Genomic DNA, 21,650 nt, shown 5'->3' with positions numbered 1-21,650 from the left:
GGTCCCCTGTCTGAGGTTCCAGAAACCTGTCCCCCACGTCACTGCTGCTACCGCTGTCCTTGGGGGTGTCTGGCTGTGGGGTAGAGCACACAACATGGGGAGCAGCCCCAGAGCTGATGCTCCAGGGGCCAGCTGTCAGGCAGGAGAACTGCCAATCCCAACCATCTTGACTCACAATGTGACTTCGCTGGTGGCCCAGGTCACCCGGGGGGAGGGACACCGGGGAGTGTGGCGCCACATGCTCCATCCAGTGCTTCACTAAGTCTCTTTGCTTCATTCCTTTTTGTCATCCTTCCTTCATCTTCGTTTTCGGACTACCTGCCCAGACTCTATTCTACCCACAGAGTTTTTTTTCAAATGATCATCCCCATCCAGCCTTTGGGTCCTATTCCTCATCCCACACACGCGAGGGTGGGGTTAATTCTTTCAGTTTACTGAGAGATGGTGGAGGGACGGATGCAGATCGGTGCCCTCGGAAGCAGATGGGTCCACACACTCAGATGCAACGAGCTTGGTGTCCCTTATGTGGAGAAGCGACTCATCCACTGAGTCACTCAGCAAACACTTCGGGGGCTCTCCCGCATGCCCAGGGCTCAGGGACGGAGTTTTGGGAGGTCCAAGTAGGAGCAAAACCCTGAGGGTGCCCCCTTCCAACACAACAACAAAGCCTGCCTTTAAATAAGCGCTGTCCCCAAATGCCACCACTGTCACCTGTGGCTGAGGGACACCAGAACCATGACTCTGGATCAGAGGAGCGTTTGTAGAAAACCTCACTCTAGTCTCTCTTGCAGCATCCTTCCCCCAACCCTGGACGCTGGCTATGACGAATGAGCGCTAGAGGGCATCTCAGCACCAGCTCAGGACCTGCTCTGGGTGGCCCCGGCCATCAGGCCATCACCATCCTCACACTCACACCCAGGTTCCTTCTTCCTCTCCTGCTCTGGAAGGCAGCGCGCAACCCTTCAGAACCTCAGACTGCACGCTGAGATACATTTATTTTTCAGAGAGGAGATACATTTATGAGGGATAGGCACCTGCTCCAGTTACCTGTGCAGGCAACGACCCGCTCTGCCTATTGTACTAAAAAAAATAGCTTCGAGAATCACAATCTCGAGGGTGATTTCAGTGCGCTGCTGATGGATATAACAATATGATGCCTCGCAGATTGGACTTTAGTTTTCATGCCAGACAAAATAGAAATCCGGGAGCCTTATCTTCTTTCTTGAGAGATGATTTATGTACTTAATGTGCTTGGGGGAGGGAATGAACTCTCCAACCTTGGGCTTATAAGCTTTGGCTGTTCTCTGGAGTAGGAAAGGGAGACCTGACATCTCCAACCAAACTGGATCAGAAATTGCATGGCAACTGCCTTCCCACTGAGCTGTAAGAAATGCAAAGTGAAGTAAACACATTTTTTTCTGGAGTGTTGGGATGGAGGTGCTGTCTAGCCCTGGAGTGCATAATTCATTTGCAGATGAAATTGCTTTAGAAAAGAAATGAAAATCTTGGAAGTGTTGACATATTCATCAGGAGTCTTTTTCTGTTTCAGATCAGATGAGTTTGATGGGTTGAACTTATTTCTGGTCTAGGTTCCTCTGCATAATTTTTTTGAATTGAAGGCAAATTTTGAATCCTTTTTGTAAAAAACAAATCAGGTAATGCGGTCCTGCTTCTCCTTCCCACTCCTTGAAAAACCTTTAGGGGGCAACTCAATGCCGTTGTTAAGTTCTTCCTCATCCATTCCTCCCACCCCCCTGGATGATTAATTTCTCCCTTTTCTCTGCTTCCTCAGCATAAACTTCTGCTTCAATTGACCCTGGGTTCATGTCTGTGTGACTGATGGTCTCTCCTGCTGGATCGTGTCTGGTGGGGCAACTGTCATATCCAGAGGGATCTGCAGCGCTATTTACAGTATCCAAGCCATGAAAACAACCTAAGTGTCCACCAGCAGAACAGTGGATTAAGAAAATCCACTGGTCCTTATGGCCCTGTTGGCTAAGACATGATAACTACTTTCGTTTTCAGCTTTTATGATAGAAAAGAGATCAGGAAGGAAGAGAAGTATCATTTACTGGGCGACAGACTAAGCTGGGTGTTCTTGTGTGTATTTCACTTAACACACACAAACCCCATTAAGATAGGAGGATTTACTCCCACTTTACAGAGAGGAAACAGAGTTTGGTAACCTGGGAGAATAGAGAGCTGGTAAGAGGGGGAGCCTGTCCATGAGGACTTGTTTTTATTTGTTTTAATAACGTTCCCCAAGTTTGACAATCCCAGTAAAACCAATCCTTCTGTAAGTGCCAGGGCCTCATTATAACGCAAACTGCTAATATTTTCTTCTGCTATATCTCTTCTATTATTTACATTTCGACCAACATGCTGAATCTTTCCCAGAGGAGGATTAGGTGGAACAGGTTTCTGAAGACATGTCCATCGAACTTGTCTAAACCTTTGCTCTTCTTCCAGAATAGAATAAAACCTCCTGAGGGTAAAAGACACACTTTCTCCACTCCTTTGTGAGTCAACTCCTGCCTCAGGAACTCATCACCATCTACCTGAATTTCTTTCATCCAGTAGATACATAGCACATATTCCTTCCCACGTTTGTTTAGAATGAAATTGAGTTCTTTTGTTGTTGTTGTTGTTTTTTTTAAGATTTATTTATACAAGAACTGGGGTACAGGCCAGATGTGTGGGAGGGTGAGAGGATTCACCAGAGACAGAGCGGGGAACAGAACAGGCAGACTGACGAAATACACTGCTGAGGGGAGCAGCGGGGAGACAGGAGAGGTCTGCCGTGCCATGTGGGTTGCTCCGCAGCTGGTGGGGATCGAACCGGCACTGCAGAGGCTGCGGACAGCTTCACAGCGCCGCGCTCAACTACCTGTGCCACCAGGGAGGCCCAGTTGAGTTCTTTTTAATTGCATTCATATCAGTAAGGAGCCTCACGGAATGGTATTGACGGCCAGTTAACTTCCACTGGGGCAAGCTCAGGGGCTGCCTGCTATTTGGAACTTCCCATCATGTGGTAGAATGGGTGTTAGACATGGGTAGGAGATAATGTTAGTTACATGTCCTTCTGTTAACTTCTTAGCGATCCTTGTGTGGGTTTTTATTTAAAATATCTATTTTATTTTTAATAATTTTTTAATGAGGTATCATTGATTTGCAATTGTATATGATTTAGGGATACAGGTGCACACTTCTTCAGATGTATGTTATCACCCCACACCCACCACCACAGTCCCTATAATTCACCAGTCCATTGGGTTCCCTCCGCCCTTTGATTTTTATCTTCCACTGCTCTTTGGTTGCCTCAATTCTACACTCAGATTTCTAGGATTTGTTTCGGTTTAGTTTTGTCAGTTCCTTTACATTTTGTTTTGTTTCCTTACATTTCGCATGCGAATGAAATCCTCTAGTATTTGTCTTTCTCTTTCTGACTTATTTCACTTAGCATAATCCCTCAAGTTCCATTCACATTGCCACAGATGGCAAGATTTCATCTTTTTTATAGCTGAGTAGTATTCCACTGTGTATATAGACCACACCTTCTTAATCCACTGCTTTGCTGATGGACACTTAGATTGTTTTCAAAGCTCGGATACTGTGAGTAGTGCTGCAGCTTCCTTTGAATTGGTGGTTTTGCATTCTTCAGGCAGATAGCTAGGAGTGGAATTGCTGGATCATATGGTAGATCTATTTTGGATATTCTGAAGGCCCGCCATGTTATTTTCCATAGGAGCTGGACCAGTCCACATTCCTACCAACCGTGTATGGGGGATCCTTTTTCTCCACACCCTTGTTAATACTTGATGTTTCTAGTTTTTTTTTGAAATGGGTAATTCTCACAGGAGTGAAGTTGTATCTCTTTGTGATTTTGATTTACGTTTCCCTGATAAGTGATACTGAACATTGTTGTGTGTCTGTCGGCCATCTGAGTGTCTTCTTTGGAGAAGTGTCTATTTAGCTTTTTCTTCCATTTTAATTGGGTTCTTTGCTCATCTGAGTTTAAATATAAGAAAACTACATATTAATGGACTGGTTCAGAACCTCCTTGAAACCTTTTGTCATCTTCAGCTGGATCTTCACCCCACATTTCCACTGTGCACCTGGGAATTGTTTGCTGATGGAGGGGGTGCCCAGGCCTCTAAGCACAGAGGTGATCTCTGTTGAAAGCTACAGGTGAGTGGAAGACCAGCAGGGGAAGGAACCCAGGTGCTGAGAGTTGTGCATCTGTGTGTCTTTTTTGAAGACACTTCCCCAAATAGTCTTACTTTCTGTTCATAATTGAAGAAGGAAAACTTACTTATTAAACTTACTAAAATACTCCCCCAAGACCCATCATCCAATCTAAAACCAAATTACAAAAGTGGAGGAGGCCATGAGTTTGTGGTATGAGGCTCTATTGTGACTCAGTTTCTCTGGATACATGGAGCTATGGAAAACAAAACAAACTCTGACTCATACAGACCAAATGAGCATTCAGGTCCCCAGTGTACACACTCTTCTCCCTACTGTCCCAAGCTACTTCCTATGGAATGAAACCATTGTAATGGTAAAAGAAACTAACAAAATACTGACCTTCAATTCTGCAGAATTAAATGCAACAACTGTCTTCCATTAAAGCGGAGAGTGGTGTGGCAGCGCATTAGCCGAGAATCCCAAAGGAGAGGAAGTTAATGGTTCCTTGTGCTTTGGGGAGGAGAAACTGGAGACTTTCAGGCCTCATCGATATTCCTGCAGCCAGCTCCCTCCCACCAGCATGCTTGCAATGCACAGTCAAGGCTGGGATTTCATCATCCCGGGTAGATAAACACTAAATCAGCCAAAGGCAAGACGGTACAATAAATGTAATGTCAAGAGCAGGGCCCTAGGCTAGTTGGGTCAACTTCCTTTATTTGCTCTGACTTCCCTAAAAAGAGTCCAAGCTTCCGAACAGTGTTATTTTCTTTAATAAAAGCTTGAACAACCTCTGATATTAAAATGTTCAGGAATGTTTATGCACCTTTTGGTGGTGCTCTTTATTGGCAGAGCGTTCAATTGCACACGTTTTGTTTTTAAATAATCCATCTAAGCTGCGGTGTCTAATTTCAGTCCAGGCCCCACGTGACCCTAGACAAGGAATATGCTGAGCGCGGAGGCGGGAGGTGACGCTCATTCTTACGTGAGGAATCGACAGGGTGCTTTTCTTGCGGCACAAAACCGCTGGCCTTGAAGTTGGACTTTTTAGTTTTTTTAAAGTTCTTTTTTTTCACTATTCAAAGAACATGTTGTTTATTCCTTTTATTTTTGAGCCAGTTTTACCCTTGGATTTGGCCGGGATATCAGAAAGCTGTGCTGTCTCAGCCCCTCACCTGCCCAGCACCCCGTTCCATGTGCTTCCCCGGAATCACTGGGGCTGACATCCAGGCCTAAGTCATGCTGGGCTTTCCGGGATATGCCACTGCACCCAGTCTTGTGAAAACCGCATCAGTTCCAGAAACATCGTTGAAGACTTGGCCTCCACGCTGTCTCTGGGCCCAAGATGAACAAGGGAGGCGGCGGGCCTCAGCTACTGCTGCGTTTTCAAGGTCTGAAGAGCTCTGCGAAGCATGACTATCCAGCATGTCTAGGCGGGGCATGCCCCGGGGTGTGTTTTACTCTTCTCTGTGCTTCTGCGCAGTTTTGAACTATCTTGGAGTAAAAGCACCGGCAGTGACATCACTCAATGTCTTACTGGGCAAGGTATCCCCCTCTTCAAAATTTTGTGACACACACCCCCTCCCCCCATTAAGTAGTGGCCCACGCGTGAGTAAACGCTGAGGTGGGGCAGACCGACTTTTCAACTCACTCGCTGCTTCTAACTCAGGCGAGTCACACTGCACTTTCGTTCCCACACCTCTAGGGTGGGGACAGTAGTGGCGCGTCAGGTGAGGATGACACGAACAGTGTGTGCAGGTGCCTTGGCTGTGCCTGCAACTCAGCGACATCAGCCCTGTGGTTGACTCTGCTTGGCTGGCGGACCCTCTTCTGCGTCTGTGGACATGATCTGCGGGACAGAGCCATTCAAGAATGACAGAGCGGGACACCCGGGGATTCCCTGGGAGCGCAGGTGCACTTGTTCCCCACGGGCTGGGCACTCCAAGACGTCGAGCATTAGATTTACACCTGAGGCCAGACCGCAGGACCTGGGTAATGATGTCCCATATTCCCCTTGTTTGGGGCCTGCGTTTTGTGACTCATTTTCTTGACTTCATCTCGCGTATTCCCTGGAAACCACATCAGGTCCCTCACGCAGTGTGGCTGGGACGGAGGGCAGGAGAGTCGGGAGGAAGGATTTGTCACTCAGACTTGGACATGATTCAAGGTCATGCTCAGGCCTGGGAGTCCTGCTCACGGCATGATTCTCATCACCAAGGGCCCTTTCTCGGGTGCTCTCTGCCTGCCCTGGTTTGATTTACATCCTGACTCATCCCTGGAGCATCTGTGAGTTTCCACAAAGGACGCCACTTGGGGGCTGTCGTGGGCTTGGCCTCGCCGGGCTCCTCCTGGCAGCCTTCGCTCTTCATCATCTGCGTGGGGACAGCACACTTCGTTTTTCTGGCAGCAAATGCTTCATCCAAGGTCCGTTTCCCTCAAGTGCTCATCACCATTTCAGACGTGTGTGTTCAGGGAATGCAAATTAATTTAATGTGAGCTTTACCCAAACCCAGCTAGGAAAGCAAACTGACCTTTCAAAGCACCGTAAACACCGAGAAACTCACATATCTCAAGATGTGCGAGGCTGTAGGAGCGATGCAAGATTTCCCCTTCATTTAAGACTCATCTCTGAAGCAGACTGATTTTTCTTCTTGGATTCAAAGTACCTTTTAATTTGAAATGATTGAAATCTCTTGATGCTGTTTGACCACGCTGGGGGTTATCAGAATAGCTTGAGGGCCCACACATGATTCCTACGATTTATCGATTATATAAACGGTCCACACAGCCTTCTACAAGAAAATGAGGAAATACAGACAACCCTAGAGGCAGTCCAGCCACTTGAAATCCCTTCACCCAGAAACAATCACGATTAGCATTTAATTATATTCCTCTCCCTGCACTGGGAGGCCATGGACCTTGTCAAGATGGGTTTGTAGGTTGCATCTGGAAACCAAAACAGCGGATTATTTATTTATTTATTTATTTATTTATTTATTTATTTATTTATTTATACAAGCACTGGGTACAGTCAGAAGCGCGGGTGGGTGAGAGAATTCACCAGAGCCAGAGCAGGGAGCAGAGCAGGCAGAAGGACCGAAGTACACTGCTGAGGGGAGCAGCGGGCGGCAGGAGGGGTCTGCGCGCCATGTGGGACCCTCCTCCGGTGGCCGGGGAGCAGCCGGGGATCGAACCTGCGCCGCAGAGGCTGCGGGCAGCTTCGCAACCCAGCGCTCAACCACTGCGCCACCGGGGAGGCCCCCGGATTTTTTTTTTTTTTTAATGGCTACTGCTACCCTGGGGATGACTTCCACTCTGAGCACCACCTCCCTGCCCGAAAGGGAGCGGGACAGGGTCTGTCTGACCTGCTCTCCCCAGGCGGTGCTCTCCTTTCTCCCGCTCTCACCTCTGCCTCTGTTTTCCCTCTGTCCTCCACACAGAGGCTGCACGGAGAAAGACCAGAGCACCCCAACCCTCAGGTCTTCCCTAACTCGCCAAACACATCCAGAAATCTCAGAGCAGTTGCCTCGCACTGCCTGAGGGAGGAAGGTGGCTCTGGGCCGCGCTCCATCCCAAGGCAGACGCCTTCCTTCTCATCTTTTCTCCCCCACCCTCAAAACATGGTGGCGCCATCGGTTCCCATCCCCTCAGAGTCCCTTTGTGGGGTAAATGGTTTTCAGGCTTTTCTGCCCTCCTGCCATTAGGATTGCCCTGCCTGCTGGGGCACCTGCAGTTTTTACATGGTTGTAAGTTGTGTTGTTTCCTTCTGTGGGCCAAGGCAGCAGCATTGAGACATTCCTGAGAGAAGCAGAAGCAGGAGAAGAGGCAGGAGAGAGAGACGGGGAGAAAGAAGCCTAGAGTGAAGACTTGCGGGGGATTTGGGGGACTGCTGGCCTCCCGGCACCCCCGGCACCCCTGCCTGCCCTGTACCTGGTGGCTGCACTTTCTTAAATTCTGTGACCCACCCTAGGAATTTTCCCTCCCATGGAAACTGAACTGGTTTCCTATTATTTGCAATCCCCCCAAAAAACCCCAAAACAAAAACAAACTAAACTGCCACCCCAAATCCCACACTAAATAACAGAATCAGCCTCTCCCCCAAACCCCTCTCTCAATCCCTGGGACTCTCTACTTCTCAAGCCCCTCTGCTCCTCTCCTGCCTATGTCTCCAAAGTGCCGGGTTCCTAAAACAGCCCGCCCCATCCCCCTCAGGACGCTCTCATCCCCCATGGCGGACAGACGGCAGCCCTGATGAAGCATATGTCTGTTCTTAAAGAGTTGCTGTTTGCTCCATAGAATCCCCAGTTGGGGAGATGGGCCAGAAGGGAGGCCTTAACCTATGCTCACCCCGGACTCTCGTTTTGGGAGAGAAATACAGAACTGCAGCGTCGAGCTCTCCTGTCTGTCTCCCCTTCCGCTCACCCACCTCATCTGTGTATGTGGTTCCCCTAGCCAAGGGCTCGCCCTAGCAAAGCAGGCGCTTTCTGGAGCGTTTCTGGGTTCACCCTGCAAGACTCTGAAGCCATGTGGGTCCTCTCTAGGGTCCTGTGCTTAAAGACAATCGAGCTATTTTTAATGCCTTCCATCCTTTCTGCAGGGGTGAACTGGCCAGAAGAGGCGCTTTCTTTAAAAGATGGTGTGGTTTCAACCAAGAGAACTTCTCCAATCCAAAGCCAGTGAACGCACAGACCCTTCATCCCGGGAAGGCAGAAGCCACTGGAACCCTGCACCAGCTGGCTTTTCTGAGTCCCCCTGGCATTCCCACTGGAGGTGGGCTGGCTTGCCCGCGGGGTGAGCTCAGCCCCGCCTGTGCCCGGCAGCGCCCTGGGCTGCAGGGCCCAGTCACCATGAGGACACTATTTACCCTGCGTGTGATGGGCGTACAATGAGCTGTAGCTGCGCCTTGTCATTTTCTGAGGCAAGTCCTCTCCTTAAAATGCCCTCTAGCATTTACCGCTAAAGGCCAAGCATAAGCTCCACATTGTTATGAATTTGACATCCGCCAGGTCTCCAAAGAGCAGGGGCTGCGCCTTCCCTCTGCAGCCTGACCTCGCCTCAGCAGCCAGCCCCATCCGGGGGAGGGCTGCCAGGAGGCTGAGCCCCGGCCCGGTGACACTCCACTGACAATACAGCAACCCCTGCTGTTCCTTCCCTGACAGGTATCTATTTCCAACTCCTTCTAGAGGATGCGGTGACAGTTTCCATACTTGATCTTTCGGCTCAGTTCCCAGGGAGACCTCCTCAGTTATGTTTTATTCATGGTCTCTCCCAGGCTGGCTTCTTCGTGGTGAAAACAGGCAGTGGGAAAGGCACGGTCGGTGGACCCGAAATAAAAACCGGTGTCGTAACAAAACCCCCCCTTCGTGTGCCAGGTCTACCCCGAGACGGTCTGCGTTTTTTGGATTTTTAAAGCAAAACATCCAGTGGAAAAAAAATGTACAGTTATTCAGAGAGAGTTGGCGGCGCCGAGGAAGTAGGTCAGATAAACCAAAATAACCTTTCTGGGAAGCTTCAGATAAGCTTCAGATGTCTGAGAACACAGGAAAAAGATGGTGCGGTGGATAAAAACAGTAGAAAGAGAGATGTCTGCGTGTTCAAGTAGGGAAGCCACGAGCCGCGGAGTAAACATTTACTCTCCCTTCTCCCGAGGAAACGTCTTCCCCGTCAGCCCCGCCATTATCTCTCCCAGAAGGACTGGATCTTTCTCCTTGTCTCGTTAGGAGCGAGCATAATACACACCGAGTCCACCTGCCCAGCCTCCCGGGGCACAACCCACCAACACCAGGGGCCGAGGATGGAGGTTTCACGCCGGGTCACGCTCGCGCTTGGCCCCACGCGCGTACCTTGAGCGTGATGGTCCTCTCGTGGCGGGTGATGTTCACGCTGTGGGGCTGCCCGCTGGCCATGTTCCTGTGGTCCACGTCGATGCTGTATGGCTCCCTGGTGCCGCCCAGGTTGTACCGAATCTGCAAGCTTCCTATGGAAAGACAAGGCAAGAGGCTCAGTCATTTCTCGGCTCAAGGCTTCGTCCCAGTGTTACTGCCCCAGCCCCTGGCCTCTTAAGGTCTCTTTAACCTCTGCGCCTTCCCTCCAAGTCACAGACAGGACTGCTGTCTGCGCGCTCATTCACTCATCAGGGTGAACAGCACGAGGCACACAGGTTGAGAACCTGTTAGGGGGAAAAGGCTGTCCTAAAGCTAATCCCATACAGGCTTTGTGGACTCCACCCCCACCCCAGGCCAAAGCCAAAGACACTGGGAACTCCACATCCCATCCCCACCCAAGGGAAGGTGGCTGGGACCTGAGGGTGGGGTTCAGCAGCCAGGTTGATATAAAAGGCAGACACGTGGGCTTTGGGGGATCCCCCCATTTTGGCTCCCCGCCAGCTCGCAGCGTCTGGCCAGCTCTGAGAGTGTTTTTTGGGTTTCCAGGTCGGCAGATCGGGTAGGACGCATGAAAGACTTTATTTCCCTATTTTCTCCCTGAGTTGTACATTTTCCTTATTTCCTTTTCCCTTGTAAATAAGCCTTTTATTAACCTTTTGTGTGTCCTGCAATGGAGTATTCATAAGTCCCTTGTAAGTGCGCGGGTGAGGACCCACAGCCAGGCAACCCGTTCAATATTGGGGCTGCCCTATAACAAACCTGCTAACAATGAGCCTTGGGCGAGGGGATCTCAGGATTAAAGTAGTAAATGGTTTAAATGATGCAAAGTGGGGTTGGGTGTGGAAAGGGAGAATGCGGACATGTACACTATAGGATTGTGGAACCGCCTGAAACCCCTCACCCTCCACCCCCAGGTACTCTGAAATAAATGCAGGATGCAGGGGTGGGCTCATCCTGTGGCAAAGGATGGCATCGGCAGTTAAAAGACCCTGAGGATGTGCTCTTAAAAATAAACATAATTTACAAAAGTTGGAGGGCCTCCCTAGTGGCACAGGGGAGAAGTCAGCGCTGTCAAGCTATTGTTAGCCACTGCTGCATGAGTTTGATCCCGGCCAGGGAGCTACCCACAGGGCACAGCAGACCTCTCCTGTCTTGCCCACTGCTCCCCTCAGCAGTGTATTTCAGTAGATCCGCCTATTCTGCTCCCCACTGTGTCTCTGGTGAATCCTCTCACCCACCACACCTCTGGCCTGTACCCCAGTTCTTGTATGTAGAAATAAATAAAAAATAAATCTTTAAAAAAATAAAGATAATTTTCAAAAGATAAATAGGTGGGATTTGGGGTGGTTTCATAGAAACTGAGAAAACAAAGCAATGCATTTTATGCCAGGTGAGAGACTGCATCAAAGAAAATGCAAATTGAAGGGAGCTCAGGCTTCCTGGGTCCCTAGGAACTCAATGGCTCTGCCACCATTGCTTTTGCCTCAGCAAATTATTCTTTTTTTCCCTCCTCTTCCTAACTTCTTCTCAATAATGACAAAGACTATCTAAGAAGACTCATAATAGTCCAGATCCTGCACGTAATGAATCTGCACAGCAAACATAACTTTTATTTCTTATTTATTTATCCATTTTTTTTATCCCATTTTCGATTCCTGTTGGAATCTTCATGTTAATAGCTTCTGACATCTCAGAGCTTGTAGGGGGAGGGGAGAGCTGGCAGCTGAGCAAGAGGCCGAACAGCTGGAAATCACCTCACCGATCCATGGTTGCCTTTGTGGCTTTTCTTTTAGAGGAACAAAACAGGTATTTTGATTTTAAGTTGTGAAGCAAAGCATGATAATTAAAACAGAGATGGTAAGCAGGGAAAAAGTCACCAGAAACGCCACCACCTGGGGATAACAACTCTAGCTATTTGGCGGTCTCTCCTTCCAGACTGTTCTCTCCCCCTTCTACACACTGGATGTAAATGCAGTGGCTTCTGACGCACCCTGCCTGACTCCAGTGTTCGCATTTTACGCTTGCCGTGGCTATATTGCTCTGTGCTCCTGGAGCTGGAAGAAACATTCATTAGAATAACCAAGAATTCACCTCATTTCCTATCTTTGCTTTCTGAACAAACTCGACAAACCTTGGCTATTTCTGAGTTTTACCCCACAGTGTGTCACCCTAGGTTCTTTTGCTTAAGGCATTTCGAGCAAGCACTGCTGGTTTCCAGTTCCTGAATGTGTCTGGTCCACCCACTTCCCTCCTCATCTCCACAGGACTTGGAAGGCCTCGGTGAATCCTCAGCTGACGCAGCTTCACGCAGGTCCTGGCCTGGGGTCTGCCTGCTGGTGACGCCATGTCAGGGCCCCGACAGCCATCGCTGAGCCTCACCTGCACCAGCTTCTGCCTGTACCCCTGGACGCTGGCGAGGCTGGCTCTCCAGGTGACCACGCCAGACCTCACCCCAGCCCTCAGCCCTCCTGAGCACGCGTCGTGAAAGCAGTACCTCAGACACAAACCGTGCCAAACCAAACTCCTCCTTTCTCCCTCCCTCCCCCCGCAAATACCATCACAACTGTCTACATTTCAGCTAACGGCCACTTCGTCCGTCCTTCCAGCTACTTCTGGCAAGAGCCCTGACTGTCCTTATCCTATATTATTACACACAGGGTCTGCCAGCAGATTGTGTGGCTTTTTCTTCAACATAGGCTTCTAACCCTGCTGTCTTCCACCGCCTCCATTTCTGGCCCCCTGGGGCCAGGCTGCCATCTTCCTCTGCCCAGATTATTGTTGGCCTCCTCGTGACCTCCTTACTCTGCCTCTTCCCGAACCAGACGCTGCTTCTCAACAGTCTCCTCTCCGCGTGCCAGGCAGGGTGATTCCTGCCAGAACCTTCCAGCAGCTTCTGGCCTCACTTACTCAGTGTCCGTGAGGGCTCACCAGGCCCTATATGAGCCTCCTCTTTCATCTTTGACACAACCTCTTACTGTTTCTGCAGCGTGCTCCTGCCCCAGGGCCTTTGCACTCACGGTTATCCTGACTAGGTGTTCATTCCTGAGTTATCTGCATGGCGGAGCCCCAACTCCCTGTAGGTCTTTGCTCAAAGGTCATCTTCAGGTGGTTATTTCTGTGACTTCCTCATTAAAAGCAGAATTGACCTATTTTTTTTCCCCTTGGACAGGCCTTCTATTTTTGTCCATATTTTGCCCACATGAAAGTTCTCACCAGGCAACATATTACATATTGCACTTAATTTGTTCATTGTCTGTCTTCTCCAGCTCAAATGAAAGTTCCATAAAAGCAAGAACTTTGTTTATAATTTTTGTTACTTTATTCCCAATGTCTAGAATAATGCCCAGACTTAGCAGGTGTTTAATAAATAAATATCTGTGAATAAATGAGTGGATGAACAACGGCTTCCTGCTTCTGTGTTACCTTCGGTCCCATCATCCCCTTGCAGAGAGAACTTTTCAAGATGCAGACTTGGTTATCTCACTGGCTTGCTTAAACCTCTTCAAAGCCTTTTGGTTGCTCACAGGGTGAAGACCCATCACTAAGGTAACCTAAGATGCTCTGTCTGATGTGAGTTCTGCTGCTTAATTTATATTCAAGTCACAGCATTCATGTGCTCACTTTTGACATCCACACTGCCTTGAGCTGTCCGAGAAAATGCACCTCAGGACCTTTGAATATGCTGTTCCCCTTTTCCTGAGCTGCTTGTCTCCCCAGCCCTTGGTGATGTGCCCTGTTTTTCCCGTAACCCTTGTAGCGTTAAAAAAAAAAAAATCTGTTGTTTGAAAGGGAAGGAGATGATTAGGTTGCTGTTTGGACAACACATAGAAAAACAAGTTGATGATCTTGAGTTCTTATTTTCCGTTTTATGTCTGGAATCTTGACCTCATGTAAGCACAACCAGTCTTCTTAAACACATAGTTACAATCATTCATCATTTATTCATTTCTCCATGTCTAGGAAGAGCACTGCTGACTTCAATTTTTTGAGGTCTGACAGTGGACGGTCTGGCTGGCTGTAAGTGTAGAGTCCATGTCTATGCAGACCGGCACACTCGACCCCTGGGGACTGCAATGGGGGTACACCAGGGAGCAGGGGCTCTGCCATCCAGGGCTAGAGTCAGAGGAAGTGGCAATTATATGAATAACTGGACACTGCCCTCCTTAATTTTTTCAGAGGTCCTTCCTTGCGTGCCCCCGAGGTTGTCACAGTCATCAAGTTATTTTCATTATATTTTCTCTTTGCTTGTTCTCTTGGCTTGGTAAGTCTGATTTCATGTTTCTCTAACTGCTTCACTTAATGGCAATGGAAATGATTTGCTTTGAGAAAAAAGATGAGCTGGAAGTTAAAATTTATATCCAGTGAATATCTATAAACAGGAATGGTGATATTCTCGAATAATAAAATTGAAGTGATCTATTTATTCCTTTCAAATAATAGCCTAAGAGAACCACTAAATGATGGTCGAGAGAATATTAATGTTTGTCCATTAAAATAAAATATTATTAGAACAGAGAGCTGCTTCACTTCTTGCATCTCGGGTCCTCTCCCGAGCGAAGGGAAACACTTAGAAGGAGGCTGGTCTTTTAGTGGCTGCGGCAAATAATGAGCTGAACAGATTTATCCTCTCCCCGTCATCATTGTTACCACTGGCAAACACTTTGGAGCGCCTGTCAGAGGCGGGCGCTGCCGTGCTGGGAGGGCTCCTTCTCTCTGGGAAGACCCGCGTGTTCATACCAGAGACGGCAATGATGCTGTGCACGGAGGCCGGACAGAGGACCCTGAAGACGAGTGTCACGGGAGTATCAAGTGAGAAGTCACTGAAAGGGGGTGAGCTGGAGACCTGATCCGGGTGTGGGGTGGGAGCGAGTCCCCAGAGAGGAAGAGGGGTTGGGGCACCGCGGGTAATACACGCTGTGCGTAGTGTTTGGGGGATGATGACTCCTGGCAGGGGAGACAGAGTCTGTGGGACATGGGGGTGAGGCCAGGAGTCTGGATTTGCACACCTGCAGACAGGGTATGTCGTCTCCGCACACACAGTGTAAGTGTAGTGTCTTACACTCACTGACTGACTAGATTTCTCAACACCCCATGAGGGGGATGAGACTGTACAGATGAGGAAACCGAGGCACAGAGCGGCCGATTGCCCAAGATCCATAGGTAGATGCTGAATTCAAACCCAGATGTCCTGGGTCTACACTGCAGGAGACGGTGGGTCTCTAATGCAGGGTTCAGGACTTGGGGTTTCTCCTGGAGTTGCTGGGGGAGCGCTGCGGGATGTGCAGAGAGGAAGGATGTGGACGGTCGGGTGAAGGCGGGGTGGGTGGGAGCCAGATGGGTTGGGACAGAGCTTCGTGGGGACATGCTGGGCACACTGCTACGCCATGAAGGGGGACAGGTGCCAGGGCACCCCCCTTCGACCTGGCTGCGGGAGCTGGTGGTGGCTCCCCAGACACAGCCACCCCTGTTGACCCACGTGCCATCCCAAAGCCACAGTTTTCTGCCTGGGCGTGACATGAGCTGAGTTGGGGAGCAGCGGAGGGGGAGGTCGGCAGGAGAGCAGCAGCGGGAAGGGAGAGCAGGGGGCCTTCCCACTGGACTGGACAGTGGAGGGAAGGAGCTTCAGGGACCCCGGAGCTCGTGGATTCAGGTGCCTGGGGCGGGCAGTACTGCTAGAACAGTGGTCCCCAGAAAGGGCTGCTCTGGGGAATCGTGAGGACACAGCTTCAACGGTCGTCCTGAGGGACGCCAGGGCACTCAGTTAGGACTTTCAAGTTCCTTTTCCCCCTGATATTTTGGCACAGTCCTTATTGATTCCACCCCCCATACTTTCTTCAAAAATGTTAACTCTAAATAAATAACAAAACACGCGGTGTCTAAAAGCCACCTTTCACCAGCAGTTGGAGGAAGCTTGGCTGTCATTAGGAAGAAACCTGTGATGCTTTCGAGGTGCGCGGGAATGTTCTAGAGAGCTCCGTGGAGTCAGAGCGCTGTCCTGAGCTGTGGGCAGGGTCAGACGCCCGCGGCCCCCCGGCGCCCCCAACAGCTCAGTGTGCAGGTCCCCAAACCTCCCTGGGCTCCAGTTTTGTCGTCTGTAGAAGGGGGTTGAGGGAGCGTCTCCTCCTGGGCTGCGGCTCACAGACACTAATGAACCCGCGCAGCTCGGGGCGTCATTAAATGACAGCGGTCACTATGGACTTGACTCATCAAACCCTCGCCCCCAACACAAGCTCCTCTGCTCACAGGGGCACCCAGGGCTGAGGGGAGGTGCGGGGCTGAGGACTGGATTTAGCCTGGCGGGGAGCAGACTAGGCGGAGCAGACAAGGCGGCGGCCCAGGGCAGGCTCCTGAGCGAGGCACCTGCGCTGGCCGTGGAGACGTGTGGCCGGAGAACAGGGCTCCTCACACATCTGTCGAATTTGATCCGGGGGCAATAAACCAAGCTCGTGGACTCCCCGAAGACAGGGGCTGTATACTTCTCTCTTCTGCTTCCTCAGTCACTGATTTTAATGATTTTTGTCTGATTAGGACAGTGACCTTGGTGCAGGGCCAGCATATGTTGCGAGAAGAGGATTTCTCTGGAGAAGCGAATCAACCTTCCAGCGCATTTTGTGATCGCCAGTGCTTTGTGTCTCTGTTCATATTTTTTACAGAGCTAAGTTGATATCGCAACAGTCAAGACAGCATCTTGCTTTCTGCTTTTGAATTAAATTACAGCCCTTACCATTTTTTCTGCCTGTCATGAATTACTGTTCATACGTGTTATTCTTAATGGTCGCCTGAGTCCTCCCCAGCTCTTATTTCATCAATAACACTGTGGTGAGCATCTATATGCTGAATCTTTGCCTTTCGGCTTATTTCTTTGGGAAGAATATCTGAAGGGGAAATTCTAGGGAACATTTTCTAGAATCATATTAATGTAAGGAGCGTGACTCTGGGCTCTGGAGAGCACTCTTGGGAGGCCTGAGTAATGTTACTGCAGTAACACGTGGCTGTGAAACACTCAACTGAGGCAGGGTTTTCAGGTAGCTTCTCAAAGAGAGAAAAGAGGCTCAAAAATCTTAGGGCATTTGCTCAGTGTCTTGTGGGGAGTCGAGAACGATTCATCTCTTACTAGAATGTTCTGTCCACTCAACACCAGACACACAGGCGAGGCGCCCTGGCCTTACCGGAGGGCTTGACGAGAACGGCCAGGAAGTCCGTGGTGAGGGAGCTGACGTACAGCAGGATGCAGGGCGCTTTGGTGGTGCTGAAGCTGAAGTGGATTTCCTCATGGGCCAGGTCAGGGGACGAGCCCTGTTGATCTGGGGGGCCCTCCGGTCGACTGCCCGCCTCTTTGGCACCGCCTCCTGATGCCTGGAAGTTGTACCGCAGCCACATCCCCTCTTCAAAAAACGCACCAACATCTGTTGCAAAGAAAAGGAAAGAGAGCAATGAACTATGAGAAGTCTGAGTCAGTGTGAATGTGGAGATGGTGAATTTGGAGCGGCCGCTCAGGCAGTCTGCAGGGGCAGACGCCCTGCAGGGAGGTCACACTGGAGAAATCATGCGGGTGGATGAAGCTTGTCACAGGGATGCTCTGTCATGGAAAGAAAGGCATGTCACAGCCACCGTGACATAATAGTAAACATGAAGAAGCTTCAACCACCCCAGAACAGTTCTCATGTGCTTACCAGACCAGGTCGCTCACTGAAGTTGCAGAGATAGACTGAAAATAAAGGCAGTGCTAAGACACAGTCAATTTAAGGAGCACATGGGCACCCTCTTTGAGATTGGAGTTGCTTTAGAGGTTCACATGGGAAGCTCTGGAGGGAACCCCGAGTCCTGGGAGGGTTTGCATATAGTGTTTCCAGTCACAAGGTTCAAAGTAAGAACTTTGGTGTCACACTGGCACTGCTGTTTAGCTGTGTGACCCGGGGGGGACACCACTGGACCAACTTCTCTAGGGCTCAGAAGTCTTTATGTGAAAGGAAGGGAATAATAGTAGAACCATAAGAGTAACGAGTACAAAATAAATCGTACCTATTATTGTTATTATTATCAAGGACTTCACTTTGCAAATACACAACTTTGGGGGTCATTACTGAGCACAGGTTGGGGCATGTGGGAAAGAAGAGGTAACCCAGGCCTGAGGGAGGCCCAAGATCAAAACCAGGGGGTGCAAACAAGCCAGAGGGAAGTGGACTTGACGAAGCACAGGAAAAGGGGTGTGGAAGAGAAACACCTGGATGCTTGATATTCAAGGTCCAGGAGTGAAGAACCTGGGCCAAGGGAGGGTTCCCGGGCAGCAGAGCTGAGCCAGCAGGTGAGGCCTTGGAGGCACAGGCAACTGAATGGCAGGTGCGGCCTGGATGGCTAAAACCTGCGCTTCCCAGTACCAGGCATCTCTGTCATCACAGTCCCAAGAGTGGGCAGAGCTGTGCCCGACTCATGACCCAGACCACCTGCCTGGGGCCAGTTGAAATGCCGGTGCCCAGGCCCGGCCCCTGCAGTGAGCTCTGAGTACAAGCCCAGGCAGGACAGGAGCTGGTGATGTGGGGGAGCCCCCTGCCTGGGGAAACACCACCCTTGTCTCAGCTCACCTGCAACCACCAGGCAAGGCAGATCATGAAGGGAATTGAGAGAGCTAAGGCCTGCAGGCGCACCCGCCAAAAACATGCCACAGAGAATGGTCTGGTGTATTTCCAAGTCACTGTTAAAAAGCTTTATGGATTTATGTCAGTTTTGGAGAAAGGGATATACCGGGCTTAAAAGTGTTATTATGAAATCACATCATAAACCAGCTGTTAAAGCAGAGTCTGGGGGTGCTGTGGCCGTTTAGGGTGCCAAGTGGCAGACCCACAGCTGTCATTTCAAGGATTCAGATAGTTTAAGGAAATTCAGGGTTCTGCACTATCATTCAGGAAAGCAATATTCTCACTCCTTCTGAATGAATAACAGAAACAACACGGACCTCATGTGCTCCCCCAAGCCTGCGCCCCACTGTGTTGATTCAGGATGCCTGATGTGAACTTTCGATACACAAGCTTACATTTCACATTATTGGATTTTGGGACAGGAAAATGATAAAATTTGGGTCTGGTTATTCTAAGATGTCTATGGAGAGTCGTTGCATGATACCACGCTTCTCAAACTTTCGAATACATCCTGCCACCTGGAGGCTTAGCAGCAGAAAGGTGATGGGGACCTCGAAACTGACAAGTAACCTGGTCTTAACCCTTTCTTGGTTCTCGCGACGGGTGTCAATGACCCGCTGAAAAGATGTTTGTGAATGCTTGAGGCGAAGCCCACATATCATGCACCCCAGAATAACACCACAAATATATTCTTCCCCTTGGCTAACTGAATCCCTGGCACCGTGAACAGTTGGTGGACACCCCGTTATTGCATTGCTGCTCACCATTTTCCCCTCCAAGTGAATAATTCTATTCATTTTGCCTCTTCACTTAGGAGGAATTTTGCCACCTCTATTTTTTAAATTGCCATGGCTCCTTTGTTCTCTCATGTTCCCATGAGCACCCAGAATTGAAAGACCCTAAATCACAAAAGGGCTCCTTTCTAAAAGTTTATTTTAAAGTCAGTAACTTGCAACTTGGAAATATCTCCCCATAGAAACAAGGCTTTAAACGATGGTTAGTTGGCCAGGGTAGCCACAAATGCTGAATCACTCTGGATGGGCCATAAAAGATAATTGAAGTGTGCCACTGTGAATTAGTGATTAAAGCGGAAACAACAACAACAAATGTTAAGGTTTATTTCCAAAGTGAGAACTCACTCCAGGGAACTCCACTCCCGCTAGGATTTCATCTAATGTGCCCGGTGGTGTGTTGCTAAATGTTAAACAGCTGCTCTCCGGGGAGAAGAATCCTGATTTGTAGGGTTGGCCTATTCCCCGGGTGTAAACACCCCCATCACGGTGGATTTCAAGTTGCCAAGACAACATCACTGCAGAGGGAGTTGAGAAGCGGGGTTCACCATGGTCCAGGCCAGAGCCAGGGACAAGGGCCAGCACAAGCTCTCCCTCCATCACTCACTCACTCACTCACTCACTCACTCGCTCACTCACCAACTCACCCACCAACTCACCCACCAGGTCAGTCCTGCAAACCACAGTACTGAACCTCCTATGCAAAAGGAGCTAGTGGGCTACACCCCGAAATCATATACAGCATTGTAGACCGCTGTCACCTCAATAGAAAATAATACAATTTTAGGAAATGGTACGTAGGGATGTGGGATGTTGTTAGGTACTGATTCCACTTCCAGAAGGGCCAGCACCACCACGTTCATTGTCTGGACCAGCTGTCCCTCCAGTCACCCCCTGCTCACCCCCTCCCTCTCCCACCCGCCACTGTCCTCCACCCTCCTGCCTGTGGTCTGGCCCGGCCTGGTGTTCCTCCTCACTCTTCTGCTTCCTTCCTCTCTCCTGCCCTTCCATTGTGTTCCTGAGACACCTTGGGTGCCGGCTCCTCCCCAAGGGTGGAAAGCCCCGGGCCGAAGCCCCTCTGTACCTCCATTGCCTCTGCCATGAGCTGAGCAGGGCACCTTGCTGACCTGCAATTTGGCAAACACGCTGTGGAGTCTTGCTGTGTGCTAGGCCCTGTGCTAACAGAGGTGAACATGACCAGGACCTCTCCCTAGAGCAGGTCCGGGCTGGAGGGAGACAGAATTGCCTTCTCAGGACACAGCGTGAGATCTGGAAGGAGAGCTGAGAGAACTAGTGGGTGGCGTGGGTGTCTGTATTCCTGCAGGGAGAAGGTGGCCGCGAGTCGGGTAGTGACCACGAGGCTGTCCCTGCAAGATGGACAAGGAGGCAGCTGCCCTCCAAGCCTGGGGAACAGTAAGAGCAGAGGCGTGAAGAGTGGACACGGGCACAGAGCTGTGCTTTATAAAAAGATGTCTGAGGCCAAGGCTCAGCAAAGCTGATTCCACTTGTCTGGGAGAGGCTGCCTGCTGGCATACACATTTCACATTTTCCGGGGTTCATGTGCAGCCAGGGTTGAGAGCAGCTGCTGGAGGCAGGCACATATAACTTGACGTTAAATGTGTCAGGAGATGCTGTGCAAAGATAGCACGATGGAGGCCACAAGGGTCTGGACTTGCTTTTTAAAAATATTTATGGATGAATCATATATTTTGAAATAATTTCAAATTTACAGGGAAGTTGCCAGATTAGAACAAATAACTCTTACTTCCTCCAGATCCAGATTCCCCTACCTTTCACCACTTCACACACACACACACACACACACACACACACACACACACACACACACACACACAGGCATCTATAGACTAATACCTGAGCCATTCAAGAACAAACTCAAGCCAGGAAACCAACATTAATGTAACTCTATTGCCCCATTATTATTCCATTTCTGGAAAAAATATATATGCAGATACAAATATCCGTATACACAGAGTTTTGGAAAACTACTTTGAGGGCGTATACATGTATGTATATATACGTACACACACATATTTCCATATAGAAAACTTCTGCGAATAAGCAGGCAACATAACCTGTGGGCCCATCTCCAGATTTCCTACTGTGAAGAAGGGGAAGGGGAAGGAGGCTGG

The 21,650-nt window shown here is 49.7% G+C and overlaps 1 protein-coding gene across 1 annotated transcript in view; it reads right to left on the bottom strand.

Moving 5' to 3' along the window:
• CNTNAP2 (contactin associated protein 2) overlaps positions 1-21,650 on the bottom strand; it is a 1,162,155-nt gene that overhangs the window by 96,875 nt on the left and 1,043,630 nt on the right. Inside the window, exons 19-20 of the mRNA XM_037515219.2 lie at positions 17,240-17,476; positions 10,029-10,162 (exon numbers count right to left, since the gene is read on the bottom strand). Of these exons, the coding sequence (XP_037371116.2) occupies positions 10,029-10,162; positions 17,240-17,476 (371 nt within the window). The remainder of the gene's footprint in view (positions 1-10,028; positions 10,163-17,239; positions 17,477-21,650) is intronic.

Source organism: Talpa occidentalis, unplaced genomic scaffold, assembly GCF_014898055.3.
Source record: "Talpa occidentalis isolate TD23 unplaced genomic scaffold, MPIMG_talOcc4v2.1, whole genome shotgun sequence".
Classification (NCBI taxonomy): Eukaryota; Metazoa; Chordata; class Mammalia; order Eulipotyphla; family Talpidae; genus Talpa; species Talpa occidentalis.
The sequence above is the reverse complement of the archived record's forward strand: the minus strand, read 5'-3'. Positions and strand labels throughout refer to the sequence as shown.